General features: G+C 42.9%; 1 protein-coding gene across 6 annotated transcripts in view; it reads right to left on the bottom strand.

The window, feature by feature from the left end:
- Positions 1-13,364, bottom strand: part of TNS3 (tensin 3) — an 851,445-nt gene that overhangs the window by 256,596 nt on the left and 581,485 nt on the right. For all 6 annotated transcript variants that reach the window (XM_078688177.1, XM_078688176.1, XM_078688179.1 and 3 more), the window contains 3 exons: positions 12,233-12,362; positions 9,777-9,842; positions 1,640-1,744 (listed from right to left, as the gene is read on the bottom strand). In XM_078688177.1, the coding sequence (XP_078544303.1) occupies positions 1,640-1,744; positions 9,777-9,842; positions 12,233-12,362 (301 nt within the window). The remainder of the gene's footprint in view (positions 1-1,639; positions 1,745-9,776; positions 9,843-12,232; positions 12,363-13,364) is intronic.

Here is a 13,364-nt window from a genome sequence, read left to right on the forward strand (position 1 = left end):
ATGACAGTCATAAGGGACTACGCTCCCGGCCTCATCGTCATTCACACGGGCAGCAACAACCTGGTAAAATGGACCTCATAGGGTTGAGAGAATGTGTCTTAAAAGAATTCGCTTAGTTGGATCAGGCATTTCCAGGGGCTGGCATACTCTCTTCCAATATGATACCTAGGAAAGTGTATGGCTCGGGCATAAGATCTAGGGTAATTAAAGTCTCTGTCTGGTGTCTTAACATTGAAATGGCAAAACTCAATTCGGGGTCCGGTCACTTGGGCCACATTCACCATAAGGTAATGACAGGGGGGTGGATGTTCCACAGGGACTGGGTGCCTTTGTATGATCAGGGAACTGACATTTACACCTGAGACACTTGGTCTTTGCAGCATCCTTGGTTTTTGGTGGTGAGGGCAAAGGGCATCAATTCAATGGTCACCCTGGTGGCAGGATTGCAGCAGGAATTCAAAGATAACTCTCAAAGACAGGGACATTCTCCATCCATTTCTGTATGGGCAGCACCGAGGTGACAGGGCACAATCTACACTGACATTCACATAAAGCTTGGGGCAGGAGGTCAGTTTTTCAGTGTAGGGCATGGGGCTGTTGTCCCTGGTCTGACGGCATCTTGTGGTCCCCCTTTTTCGTGGCTTGGTGTTGGAGGGCTGGGCCAGGGCAGGTCCCCAGTAATATCAGACAATCCATCAGGGATGCAGGTAAAATGTAAATACATTTATATACTGCCTGCTTTAACTTAGACAGATTGCCCGTTGTTAGACAGTTGTGTAAGATAGGGGAAAATGTTTGTAATGTTGTAAAGTGAAAAATATGTGATCTACTTACTGAGTCAATGTTTAATTTCGGTCACATTTAAGATATTGATATAAACGTTGCTGGTGTGTACCCACAGTAAATTAGAGGAGTGAGACTTGTCATTGATTTGTTTGAGATGGAGGCGAGTGGGACACAGAATGGGGGTCTCCTGACCCTAAGTGCCCCCGTTTGATGTGCCGCAGGGGTATTCCCATTGTGCTTGCCACACAATGTGCAGTATTATATTCCGAAAAGTTAGGTCTATATATATATATATTTTTTTTTTGTTTATCCTGCTTATGTTAAAATTGGCCAGCAGCGATTGTATTCAATTACCATCAAAAATGAAAAATATTAATCTACGAGAGGAATCCAGTAAGTGTCTTCTGATCGGTACTTACAGCTATGACTCAAAATAAATATATATCATATATTCACATTGGAAACATTTATCAACTTTACAAGTATGGTTTGGTCTTACTATAACCGTTTGCCTTTAGACAACAATGTTAATTGACCCCTTCTGTAAAGCATGGGCCACTACAGAAGCTCACTTGGACTTCCTACAAACAAACGTCCAGCAATGCCAAGTCTGTGTAGCACACACAGTGCAGTGCATGCTAGCATGCAAGAGCCACACGTTACTTTGCCTAAAGCCAAACATCAAATGTACAGGTTCAGGATTAATTACAGGGCAAATAACAGAAATGTCCAGAAACATATGAACTTGATTTTTCCTTGGAAAAGGCAAGAGAAGAAAGAGGAAACAATGTAATAGCTATCACATTTTTTAGATGTAACCGACTGTTCATCTATCTCAATGATCCACACTCACCTTCGGCATCAGCGTTCATGTTTTCATATGAATCCCAGCGAATGAGTGGGTCTGCAGTGTTGTAATCTATTGTTACGCCCTGGTCATTCTGCAGATGCTGAGAACCTTTAAACATCAAAAGAACATGTCAGTTGCATTATTCATGACGTCAGCATTCAGATTCTGGATCTCGCTTAGTTGTGGTCTAGAGATCAAAAATGTTTGTGTCGACGAAACAAGAAAGATAATGTCCTGCTTTCATCAACGCTGGCAATGTGCATCATGCAAATAGCAATGCATCAGTGGAAGGCCACTAACAGGACAGACAAGTATTCAGGAAAAACATCAGGAACATTAAAGATAGACTTAGGACTGCATGTGTCACCTCAGCGTTAAGTGAAAACTTGATATCTGGTCCTCCAAAGGAGCACTACCAACACCAACCATCACTTTCAACATTCTGCATCGGCATTTAACAAAACACATGCAGTCACTCTAGAGCAATCTGTGCATCAATTAAATAAAAAGATCATACTAATGTTTCTGAAAGGATGGATGTGTGTCATCTGCAATTCACAGGCGCTCAAGTTCGATATTTCTCTACTTGAGGCAAGTGATTATGATTGATGGATCTCAAGTTTCGATTAGGCCTGGGCGGTAAACTCCACTCCACTCACGGAGTTTGCAGAGTTTTTCCCACACCGCGTAGAGAGCGGAGTTCCCATAAATTCTGCATAGCAGCAAGCAGGCTTATTCCTCTCTCGCGGCTCACCAGCATAAAGTTGCCAAGCAAGGAAAATCCAACACTAGACTACTTCACAGCGAGATTTCTCAACATGGGTGGTCGCGGAAGGTCGCTACCGCTCACCTTTAGATACCTGCTGTTCGCGTTGAGGAAGCTGCCACTCGAGTAGAACATATACTCAAGCGGCAGAAAGAAGCCGAGCCCTCTTGTGTGTTATGCGGTTCGTGCTGATTTTATAGCGTGGGACAAACTCCTGGTGCTAAAAAAATCAGCACGAGCAGCATGACTTACCTCACTCTGCTGCTTGCGGAACTCCACGTAGCACAGGGAAGTTTTTTTAAATCACTTTGCAGAGTTCTGAGTAGCGGAACAAAGTGAACTCCGCCCAGGCCTAGTTATGGGTCTGCCTTCAGAGGGGTGGGACTTAAGCTAAGCAGGCACCACCACTGCACCATCTAAAAGGCTCATCATCAGCATGACGGGGAAAGATGTAATCCAGTGGACTATGGATTCATATACGACAACCTTTCAAGTCAGAGTCATGGCCATTCACAAACTAAATGCAGGTATATTCAAGACATAATTGAAGTGCACTCAACTGTAGCTATTTAGTCAGTGATCAGAGCAGAAAACGGAGACTGTTCAATAAAGAGTCAAAAGAATGTGGTTTCTTAAAAGCTATGATGAGTAGATTTTAATTTGAAAGTGTTTAGTCCCAGTCTTAATTTCCACACAGGGGACCTTGCTTGACCTATAAGGGCTGTGTGTATTTGCAGCAAATTAATAATGCCCAGCATTTGCCTTCAGGTGGCATGATATGGTATATGACACACCACATGGAGATTATTCAAGTTACCAACACAGTCTGTACACTGCTTAATGTATACGCAGTGATTCATGTGTAAGAACTAAACACACTATATTTATCGATTAGCTTGTGTTCTCTCCCATCCCCTCCAGCTGACCCAGCAGCTCCTTCTGTTTACAAGTAGATTTTCATATTTGTGAAGCAGGTGGTGCTCAGGAAGCTTTGTTGCTTTGAAATCTACTGCGTGAGTAATCATGGATTTTGCACAGACCCTGTTATAAATGACTGCAGGTCAGGAGTTAGGCTCACGTCTGTAGGAGCTAATGGATCTTCCACACATACAGAAATGACAAAACACATTCAAATAATGACCTAACTAGGCAGCCATCTTGTTTTTTCCCAGTTCCATGTGGTAAAAGGGTAGTTGCAATCAGCACCTTAGGCCAAGAGCCTCTGTATGCCTTCCACCCTGATCTTATCTACATTCTTATCATAAAAATATTTGTTGCCACGCTTCCTTATTTGGCTAAGAAGTTACCATGTGATTGATTAAGAAGCTATTTTTATAAAAAGGTATTACCTAATCATAACCGTTTGTCCTTTGACACCGGGTTTGATCTATGGAGAATCGTAGTAACTGTGACTCGAGTAAAAGCTGAAAAGGAGGGGATTTGTGTGAAGAATTTCTTATCTGCATGCCTAGTCACAAAGGCGGCACCAGAGGCAAAGGATTGCAAAATTACTATCAGGGTGATTGCTGCTGTCCACCACGTTACACACACGCCATAAAAATACTACTTGCCAATGAATTCCATATCCATTGTGATGCAGTGTAAAAACTGTTCATCCTTTACACGACATTTAAACACGCTATGCGTATGACAATAGACATATAAATTGATTGTGCACCTTGCACACCGTTTTAGATATGTCATGATTATGAAGAAAATCAAATGCATGCACTGTAAAAGAGTGCTTAAGCTTTAGAGTTTAATAACAAAACGTAATACATCAACGAAAAATGTCTAACAGTTGATTTTCATACAGGTCCTGCTCATGCTAAACATTCTATACATTTTACTTATCAAACTGAAGCTTTTTAAAATAATTTGACAATAATAAATGTGAAATATATTTATGAAAAATTACTAAGATTATCCACAGCTATGATTTGTATGGTGAATTCAAATGTGAGAATGATTGACACTATTTCTCTAGTCACGTTGAAGTATACCATTGATCTTTTGAAACGTTGGTGCAATTCCACCAAGCTTTAAGTTAACAGGTTGAAACTTTCCAAAAATGCTCCTTATGTAAGAGTGATCTTAGATGTCCTAAAATGATATTGCTTCATAAATGTATGAATATATGTTACATGTATGTGTTTTTCAAATATAGCAGCAGGCTGTATTTCGTATTTTAACAAGCTTTTTATGAAAATCCATGACATTGCACTAGAGAAATTATTTGCACAAGAGAAATGATTTACTTTTTTCTAATGAATGTAAATTAAATCCAGCTACCCTGCTTTTAATATGAAATTAGCTTGACTTCGTTTACGTACTACGAGTAGTATATTGTTCTACTTACTACTTATGTAACACTTTTGTTCTTTCTCATGAGGCATGAAGAGACTGGGTACATTATGTGTTAAAATTATTGATACTTCTTTGAGAACTGGACATTTGCAATGAGCACACAAGATAACAATTAATAGTCTTTTGTGCGATAGCTTTATGATTAAGAAGGACAGTTGTTTCCCATGATGGGCATGGGAGAATACCTACATGTTTCCACTTTTGTAATTCGTAAACAGAAGATTACCACATGGATGTTTGATGGTAATAGTGTAACACCGTGGATGTTACATCTGGACTGAGGAGGAGGAGCCTTCACCCCTTTTTGACTTGTGCCTTTTCTTCTTTCCGACCAACTGGCTGGCTAGCTAGCTCTATGGTCTTGTTTTCCCCATTGCAGATTTTGAGCTGGTTGGTTTGCTGGCTGTCTCGCTAGAGGCTGCTGAGAACGTAGGGACTCTTTCTGCCCCTGAGAAGGTAGGTATCTTCTGCCTTGCAGACGTCCTTTGGACTCCTGGCAGACCATATACGAAAAATCCCCTTTTTCTATATTTCTTTTTGAACTGACGATTTAAAGACTCTTGCTTGATCCATCTATGCCTAGGAACTTTGAGAACGTTACCTTTAGTTTCAGTATTAATGTGTAGTGATACACTACACCTGAAATTGACTTTTCTGAATTCATCAACTAATTTTCTAATGATACTTTAATGCAATTGATGATAATTTACTAAAACTATACATGTTTTATAAAATCTTTAAATGTTTGAGTCTGAGTCTCTTGAGTTTCTTAATTCATTCCACAGGGATTGTGTTAGAGATAAGAGTTTATAAATGTATAGCAGATAGTCATAAATTGCTTACAGAACATTAGGTTCAATTAGTATTCTGTAATACAGCAGCTGAGCTCTTAGACTGTGTGAGCTTGGCTTGTTAATATTTCTTTAGGAGATGTGGACTTCCTGTTGCCATTATGTATATTTACAGTATGGTACTAAGAGTGATCTGTTTGAGCCAAATTAATGATTTATTAATTGGTAACTAATTTCTGGTTCTTGTTAGGTAGCAAACTGACACCTTGAAGTCCTTCACTCCTCAATGCGTTGAGCAAGATCCATCAGATGACCAAGCGAAAAGAAGCCAATAAATAGATCAATTAATGTGTGGGTTTTTATTGGGCACTGTGCAAAAATAGAGAGAAAACACTGCATCAATTGAAATGCTCAATTTAAAGGGATGCTTGCATTGTTCATTATTCCGTCCATCATCGTTTTTTTTTTACTAAGAATGTTCTTGCCACTCACCGAATCCACAAAGCACTATTTGCCACTGGATATTTTATTACTTCCATTTAATACATTGATGTTATGGTATTTGGAGTCTCTTTTACCTCTGTTTTTTACATTTTAGAATGTTACTTCATTGTTTGATTACGGCTAACACAGCATGTTTTTTGTCGGTATTCAAATCATTAATGATTCTGTCACCTGATGTGAACAACTGTGCCTCGTCGCATAGCTTAGTGTGGCAGCAGTTCAACGTAAGTAAAGGATCTAGCAACAAAGACTACAATCAGAAGCGCAACATACCAACTCCTGACAAGTAGCTGTCTCCTGTGCTGTATGTACTATAAAGCTGGAAATGTTTGTAGAAAGCAAACCACAAGTCTCACAAAATTAGTGCAGATGCCTGTTCAAATTTAAGAGGAATGTGAAATGCAAACACACTCACTGTGACTCGACTAAGGAAAACAACTCTTGTGGTGTGTTAACCAAGCTCTGACAAGAACTACACTGTTATGTCTAAAATTAGGAACTATTTAGATTTGAGGCTCATGCACAACCCGCCCCGCCTCCATTCACAATATTTTGATGGTTACTAGTACACGGTGCTCATAAATAGAGACGAAGACCAATCTACTTGGCACTTCTAGAGGGGCAGAAAATGCTTGTTAACAACTTGTTCCACGGATGGACTCCGTGGGACTGATTCACAGTGGCATGCAGGAGTACAAAAGAGCACTCTTGTAGTACTCTTTCACATACTCTTGCATCCCTTAGTGAAATGATCCATAGCATCCAAAATGGTAATAAAATGTGAATATTCATATACAATTAGTACAAATAGCAACAGCAGAACCATCTTTACAATTTTACCCATAGGGATTTGGCTGTATCAGTGCCTATAAACAAAGGTGTGTTAGAATTCATGAAAAAACTATTTCCTTTACTCACATATGCCTTTGTGAACAAGTCCCAATGAGCTAAAGTGAGTCTTTATTTTTGACAGATAGCTTTGTGATCATGTGAGTTTCCTTATCTGGCTCCTTTGTCAGTTATCTATGTCAACTATGCATGACCGTAACAGCTAAGTGGATCAAAGACAACTGTCTCAAGTTCAACATGACCAAGACAGAAGTAGTGATCTTCGGCAAGAACACCTCACCGTGGAACTCTAAATGGTGGCTGGCTGAACTTGGGTGCACACCCAGAACCCACGCCAGGAACCTCGGAATAATCAGCAGCAGCAAACTGGACGTGACTGCACAAGTCAATGCCCTCACTTCATCCTGCTCCATACCCTGATGATGCTGAGGAAGATCGTCAATTGGCTCCCAAACAACACAATATAAACTGTCACTCATGCCCTAGTAACCAGCAAGTTAGACATTGGGATCACCCTCTACGCCAGGATCACCAAGCAACTCATTAGTAGATTACAGACCATCCAGAACACGGGGACCAGCCTCATCCTCAACCTCCCACACAAAACTCATATTACATCAAACCCCAGGGAACTACACTGGCTTCCAATAGACAAATGTGCTCAATTCACACTCCTCACAAAAACACACACTCAACAGAGGTTATCACACTAGCTCCTCTCTTTGCCTTCACCCTGCTCGCCTAGGAAGTAGCTGCAACTGCATGCTAAATATTAATTTGTTCTTCCACTGGAGCACCAACAGACTTTGTTTTGCAAGTGCGGCACAAAAACAATCAATCATTCATTAAATCATTTACTTAATCTACCAGATACAATGCCAAACATTCAAACTGGAAATGTAGACCAGCACTCAAAATTTACACACGGCACAACATAAATTGAATTGGCTCTATACGCTTTCAGCTGCTCATTCTGCCCTGCCAAACTGAGCAAATTTAATCGGCATGGTTGACTTTACTTTTCTCACGGGCTTTTGTGCTTTGCTTCTGTGTGCCTAGAGCCCACACAAAAGGAATGTTTCTTAGAGTAAACCATCATTTTTATCACCAGGAGGCCAGAAGTTGAGAACATGAAATAAGTCCAACTAAATAATTCTCTTGTTCTCGCAGAGACTGGCTGCCCTTCAAACATGACCTTGAGCCGACATTAAAACTGTAGGGCCAAATAAAGGTTTTACAGTCTAAAATCCGATCATTAAGCAGTAGGCACAGTGTACCAAGGTCGGGTTGGTGTGCACAGTGCCAGGTTGAAATTAGATTACAGAAACGAGGGAGGGAGGGAAGGTCGGTGGGAGTGGCATGCTGTAAAATCAAACTGATTCAATACACCCTGCATTTAATGGTAACATTACATATTTTTTACATCACTTGATTCACAGATTTTATAAAGAGAGAAATAAAGGCATAGCACAAAATTACACATTTTTTGTGAGAGTCCCACGCCAAGATCAGAACATTGGTCTCTGAGGTCTAAGCTGGCAATTAGCCACCAAATGACAACTCCTGAGAGCAGGATGCTTCATTCTGGTTAATTTCTAATTCATTTTTGGTAGCTCATACTGTGCCAAGTCTTTCATTTCATATCTCATTCGTTAGCCATGAGTTCCTGCCTGAACTCCTGGCAGTTACTCATCCCAACGAAGCTCAACAAGAAAGCCTCACGTCCTCTTACTGGGACACAGGCCCCTCAACTTATCCTACAGGCAGACCAGTAAGGAGATCCCACCCCCCCCCCCCCCCCCCCGCCCCTCCGCATGTCCTGTTGAGCCTCCGTGCCGTACCATCATGGTAGAACGGCACTCATTAATGTATGAAGTATTGCTATAAACAGGGAAGACGTGTTTACCAGGAAGGAACATAAGATCAGGAGATAAATTCCAGGTAGCCTCAAGCTATGGGTAATGTTAAGGCGGAGCAGTGTGCATAGGTAAATCAAATGCGCATTGTATTCGGGGGTTGTAATTGTTCTGTTTCTCCTTCTAGGTGTTGTAAGTGCATTTATATAGCGCTTTCTAACCCTGACGAGGTGCGCGAGACTGAGCATGCGGACTAAACCAGCCAGCACCGGGTGGGCGTGTCACACGTGACCCTGCCACTTGGCGGGCGTGTTCACGGATGACCAGTGCAGACATTTGCTGCCTGCCCTATGCTCCGCTCCGATGGAAGCTGGCTTGCTTATGTCTAAGTTTGCAGAGTCCGGCCGTCGAGGGACGGGAGTCGCTCTGCTCCTAGCGGGCGCAGGGTCTGGCAGCCAAGAACAGGAGTGTGCCCGAGGCGCAAACCCGCCCAATCACCCGGAGACACCCGTGCTCCAGCCTGCCAGCCTCGTGCCCAGGGTACCTATCACCGGCGTGCCCTCACCCAACCCTGCCCTGTTTTAATTACCTTTCCGCGCTACGGCAAACACTGCTCTGACCTAAAAAACAACTCGGTGATGAGTTAATCATCCACCCCTGAAGCACCGAGGCTTTGTGTTACAAGCACGTGAAACTCAGCACAAGGCTCAGGCCTAAAGTGCCCCCTGGCTGCGTGTGCGCACCTACTTCAAACAGCAGGAAGTGTTCACATGCTACCCATGGTTTTGTTTTACTTCTAAGGCAACCTCTGCGGCGTTTCCAGACACCCCCCCCTTCTAAATATTTGATATTAAGAATAGCATTCATCACAATCCATCAACGAGGGCTGCAGCGCCCGATGTATTACCCCCCTTAGAGTCTGAGATTGATACAAATCTATGCAGCGTGACGCCATTCTTTCGGGATAGTTCATAGCACATTCCGCACGTGGACGCGCGATCACTCACCTTGGATTCTTTCCGGGCCTCCGGAGAACACCAGCTCGATCTTGCCGTAGTCCGGGAAGCGGCCATCTGGAAGGGCAACGAGACGCGTCATGAACGTCAGAAAGCTAGCACAAATCTGGATTTTACAAACGGATGCGACCCCGGCTCACCGCCTCCCTCTGAAGTTTCCACCAAGTGCTTTTGAGAACAAGCAAGTTCGCAGCCTGCCAATAAAGGGGCCCAGCGAGCAGGGGCTTGAATGCAGCGCGCCTTGTTAGTATCCCGGGCGCGTAAGGACGCGGCTCCCTCCGGACGGGCTGCACGTCACTCTCCCGGGCAGCCGCCCCCGGGGGGTGTATGTGAGTGCTGGGGGGGCAGTCCTGCATGGGTGCCCCGGCGAGAGACATGGCCAGGTCTTACATTGGTGGGCTCTGCAGCACTGGGGAGGGAGGTTGCAATCACCTTTATTTACAGAGTGTATTTCTTTCAAATGACAATGAGCAGCAGAAGTTGAATTGAGTCAATTGACAAGAGATGCACATGAAATTGCAATATATAATATACACCATAGCCCTATATGTGTAGCTTTTCGCTCAAGACCAAAGCAGGAGCAAAATATGAGGGCATGCATATCTGCCCTGTATACTGGCATCTTCGGGTCCCCCAGGACCCAGTGCCCAATGCCCATTGTCAATTCTGTGGCCAAAAGTGAAAACAAATATATAATATGGCCACAAAGAGAGAGGACGCGGCAGTCCACGTCGTTTGAGGGTGCACGCGTCATTTTATAGTTGTGTGCATGCAAGCGTACATAGGAAATGATACAAGCACTATGTTTTCTTTATTATTATTTATCAATCCGAGAAGGATTCGTATATTAAAAAAATAAGAAATTAAAGTAGTGTAAACGATTTTTTTTCAAGGTGGAGGCCCAAGCAGCAATTTGCCGCCCGGGCTCCAAAAGTATATATAGATTATTTTTAAGAGCCAAGTGGTGAGGGTGGGAGAGCACTGGTGATTGTATGGGTTTGAGAGCATGGAGTGGGTGGGGCGGGAAAACAGCACACAAGGGATAAGCAGCACAGAGAATGGGATCGTTTGGTGAGGGGAAGAAGCACACGAGACAGAACTTGCAGCACACGAGGGAGGCAGCAGCATGGGAGCATTTGGGGGGTGGGGGAGAAGCGCAAGGAGAGAAACCTGGAAAACACATGCACTCTAATGCAGCACAAAAAATAAAATAAAAAGTCGTTCTCTAAACTTGAACAGTGGAAGGATAGAAGTAAGCCTATCAAAAATATGACAGAGGCTGTGCCACAACATGGACATGCTAGGGCAAGGAAGACCGAAATAGCTAGACAGGTGGTTCATAACAAATATGTTGAAATCATTTCTATAAAATACACTAATATTCGACTGTGACCCTAGCCTAGGATCACTAGACCAGGCAGAGTCAAGGCTCTCTGCTTTTTAAAACGAGTTGAGGCAAGTACAGGCCTTAGGTTGACATCTGGTGGCCAAAGAAAAGCAATGACATGTATTCTGTTTTGAGGCGACAATGTGACTGGTATGAAAAAAGTGCCCCTGCAATGTACACAGAGAATTTTTTTACGTTAACTGTGTTTTGTGCACCTTCTTTGAGCTCCAGAGAGAAGCTTCAAAGTTCTTTTAAAGTGCATTAGAACAATGTCCAATACTGTTGCCAGCAAAGTAACAGAAACGGGTGGACAATAGTTGCGAAAGAGTGTCAAACTGGACGCAATAGAGGTTATTAGAGATTACAACTGGAATTGTAATCTGACGAATTGTTGCTTATTTCTTTAGGATAGAGATTGCCATGCACATTTCCCTTCTCTAACTGCAAGGGGAGGGGCATTTGTAATGTTAACCAAGTGAACGTGATCCTTAGGTATAGGGAGTCCGAAAGGAGGGGCTGTGTGATGTCAAAAGGTCTCCAACAAACAACATTTAACAAGTTGTAAATGAATTATATAGACATTGCAAAACATTAGCAGGAAGGAAAGCACAAACATTTTGTGTTTTGTATCTTTTTTGTTGTGATGAAAACAAAAGATTTAACAGGATCAAAACAAACCTAGGCATTTTACCTGTGTGATGTGCTAATGATAAGCATGAGTTGATTGATACCTGATCTAAATACGTTATAGTTTGAGCTCTATATGTGTTTAGCAGTAAAACGGCATGCCTCCTGCACTATTAGTAGTGACTTCAAGCGGCCATTTCAATGGAAAGTGTGCTCTTTGTAAACAGCAGGAGCCTACCCCACCACGGTTTTGCCATATATTTGGGACAGAGTGCTCCAAAATGCACCACTGGACGCAAACTGCTCCCCTGCCACATGAGCTTGGTCAATGTGTAACATCTGGATATTTCACTATACCCATGACTACAGTGACATACTATTGATGGCAGGACCCCATTGTCAGACACACCTGTGCATGGGCACAGCAGCCTACCTCTGTTGGCACCGTCCAAGTCTTCTTTGCCAAACACCAGCCCATAGCCTTGAACAGACCCCGTGTGAAACTGCAGGCGGAACACCACATCCCGGGTGGAAGAGCGGTACTTTTTATGGTAACATTTCACCTGCAAGAGAAAGGAGGCGGGCAATGTTGGTTCAGTCTGTTTTATTTCTTTATTGCACAAATCGTTTCAGATGAATTTTGCTTTACAGTGGACCGCACCCGGAACAGAAACGAAGACTCGAAAGAGCCTAATCATCCCCGCACCTCGGGGACCTACTGCAAAGGCCATTTGCCTACAAATCTGAAGACACGGAAGTTTGAGTCCAGCACCAACACGCCTACTACGCATAACCGTGTCCTCATTAAGGTTTTCAACTAAGATTCTTCATATTATAATTGGATAACATCGCTCTATTCCTGTGATAACCTTGCACCATCTCAACAATACCCGGTCTCGAGCGGAGCCGGGTCGGAATTATCACCGGCACCGCGACCTGCTGATCTTATACCTTCACTCCTATAGCCCTGAGGAGTCGCGGAAACAGTGTGGTTTCTTGCGACGAAACACGTGTCGGCTGGCCCATGTATGAACAATAAAAGAAGAATCTTTATTTATTTTTGTGGACAACTTCTTCGCTTTTGAACTTTGAACTTTATGTCCATTGAGACATCGCATTAACTCTAATTTTCCTATAAGTGTGCTGCGAAATTGTTTTCCTTTACTTGGTGTGTCTCCGAAGACACATTGCGAGGGGTTACAGGGCTTTCCTCTCTTCTGCATGCACCTTTTTGCCTTGAAGCGTCCAATAGTGCGCTAACCGAGCAGTGCGCCCAGAACTTTGCCTCACACCTGAAACCCTGCTCTTTTCAATTATGACAAGGGACAATAGCAGTGGCAAAGTCAGCCTAGAACTAATAAAGGCTGAGCACCAGCGCTACACAACGACGAGTCTGCAATAGTGACAAGGTTTCCAGTTATAGTGCCCCCTGCAGGCAAGCAAACAAAAGGTAGAACAAGTTCCCTCACAAACTTTGCAATTAGGGGCACAAATATTCTTTCCAAATAATTAGTTTAGAATTATATGGTAATATTTTTCGACAACCTCCCTCAATCATGCATTTT

This window comes from Lissotriton helveticus, chromosome 4_1, assembly GCF_964261635.1.
Source record: "Lissotriton helveticus chromosome 4_1, aLisHel1.1, whole genome shotgun sequence".
In the NCBI taxonomy this organism is placed as follows: Eukaryota; Metazoa; Chordata; class Amphibia; order Caudata; family Salamandridae; genus Lissotriton; species Lissotriton helveticus.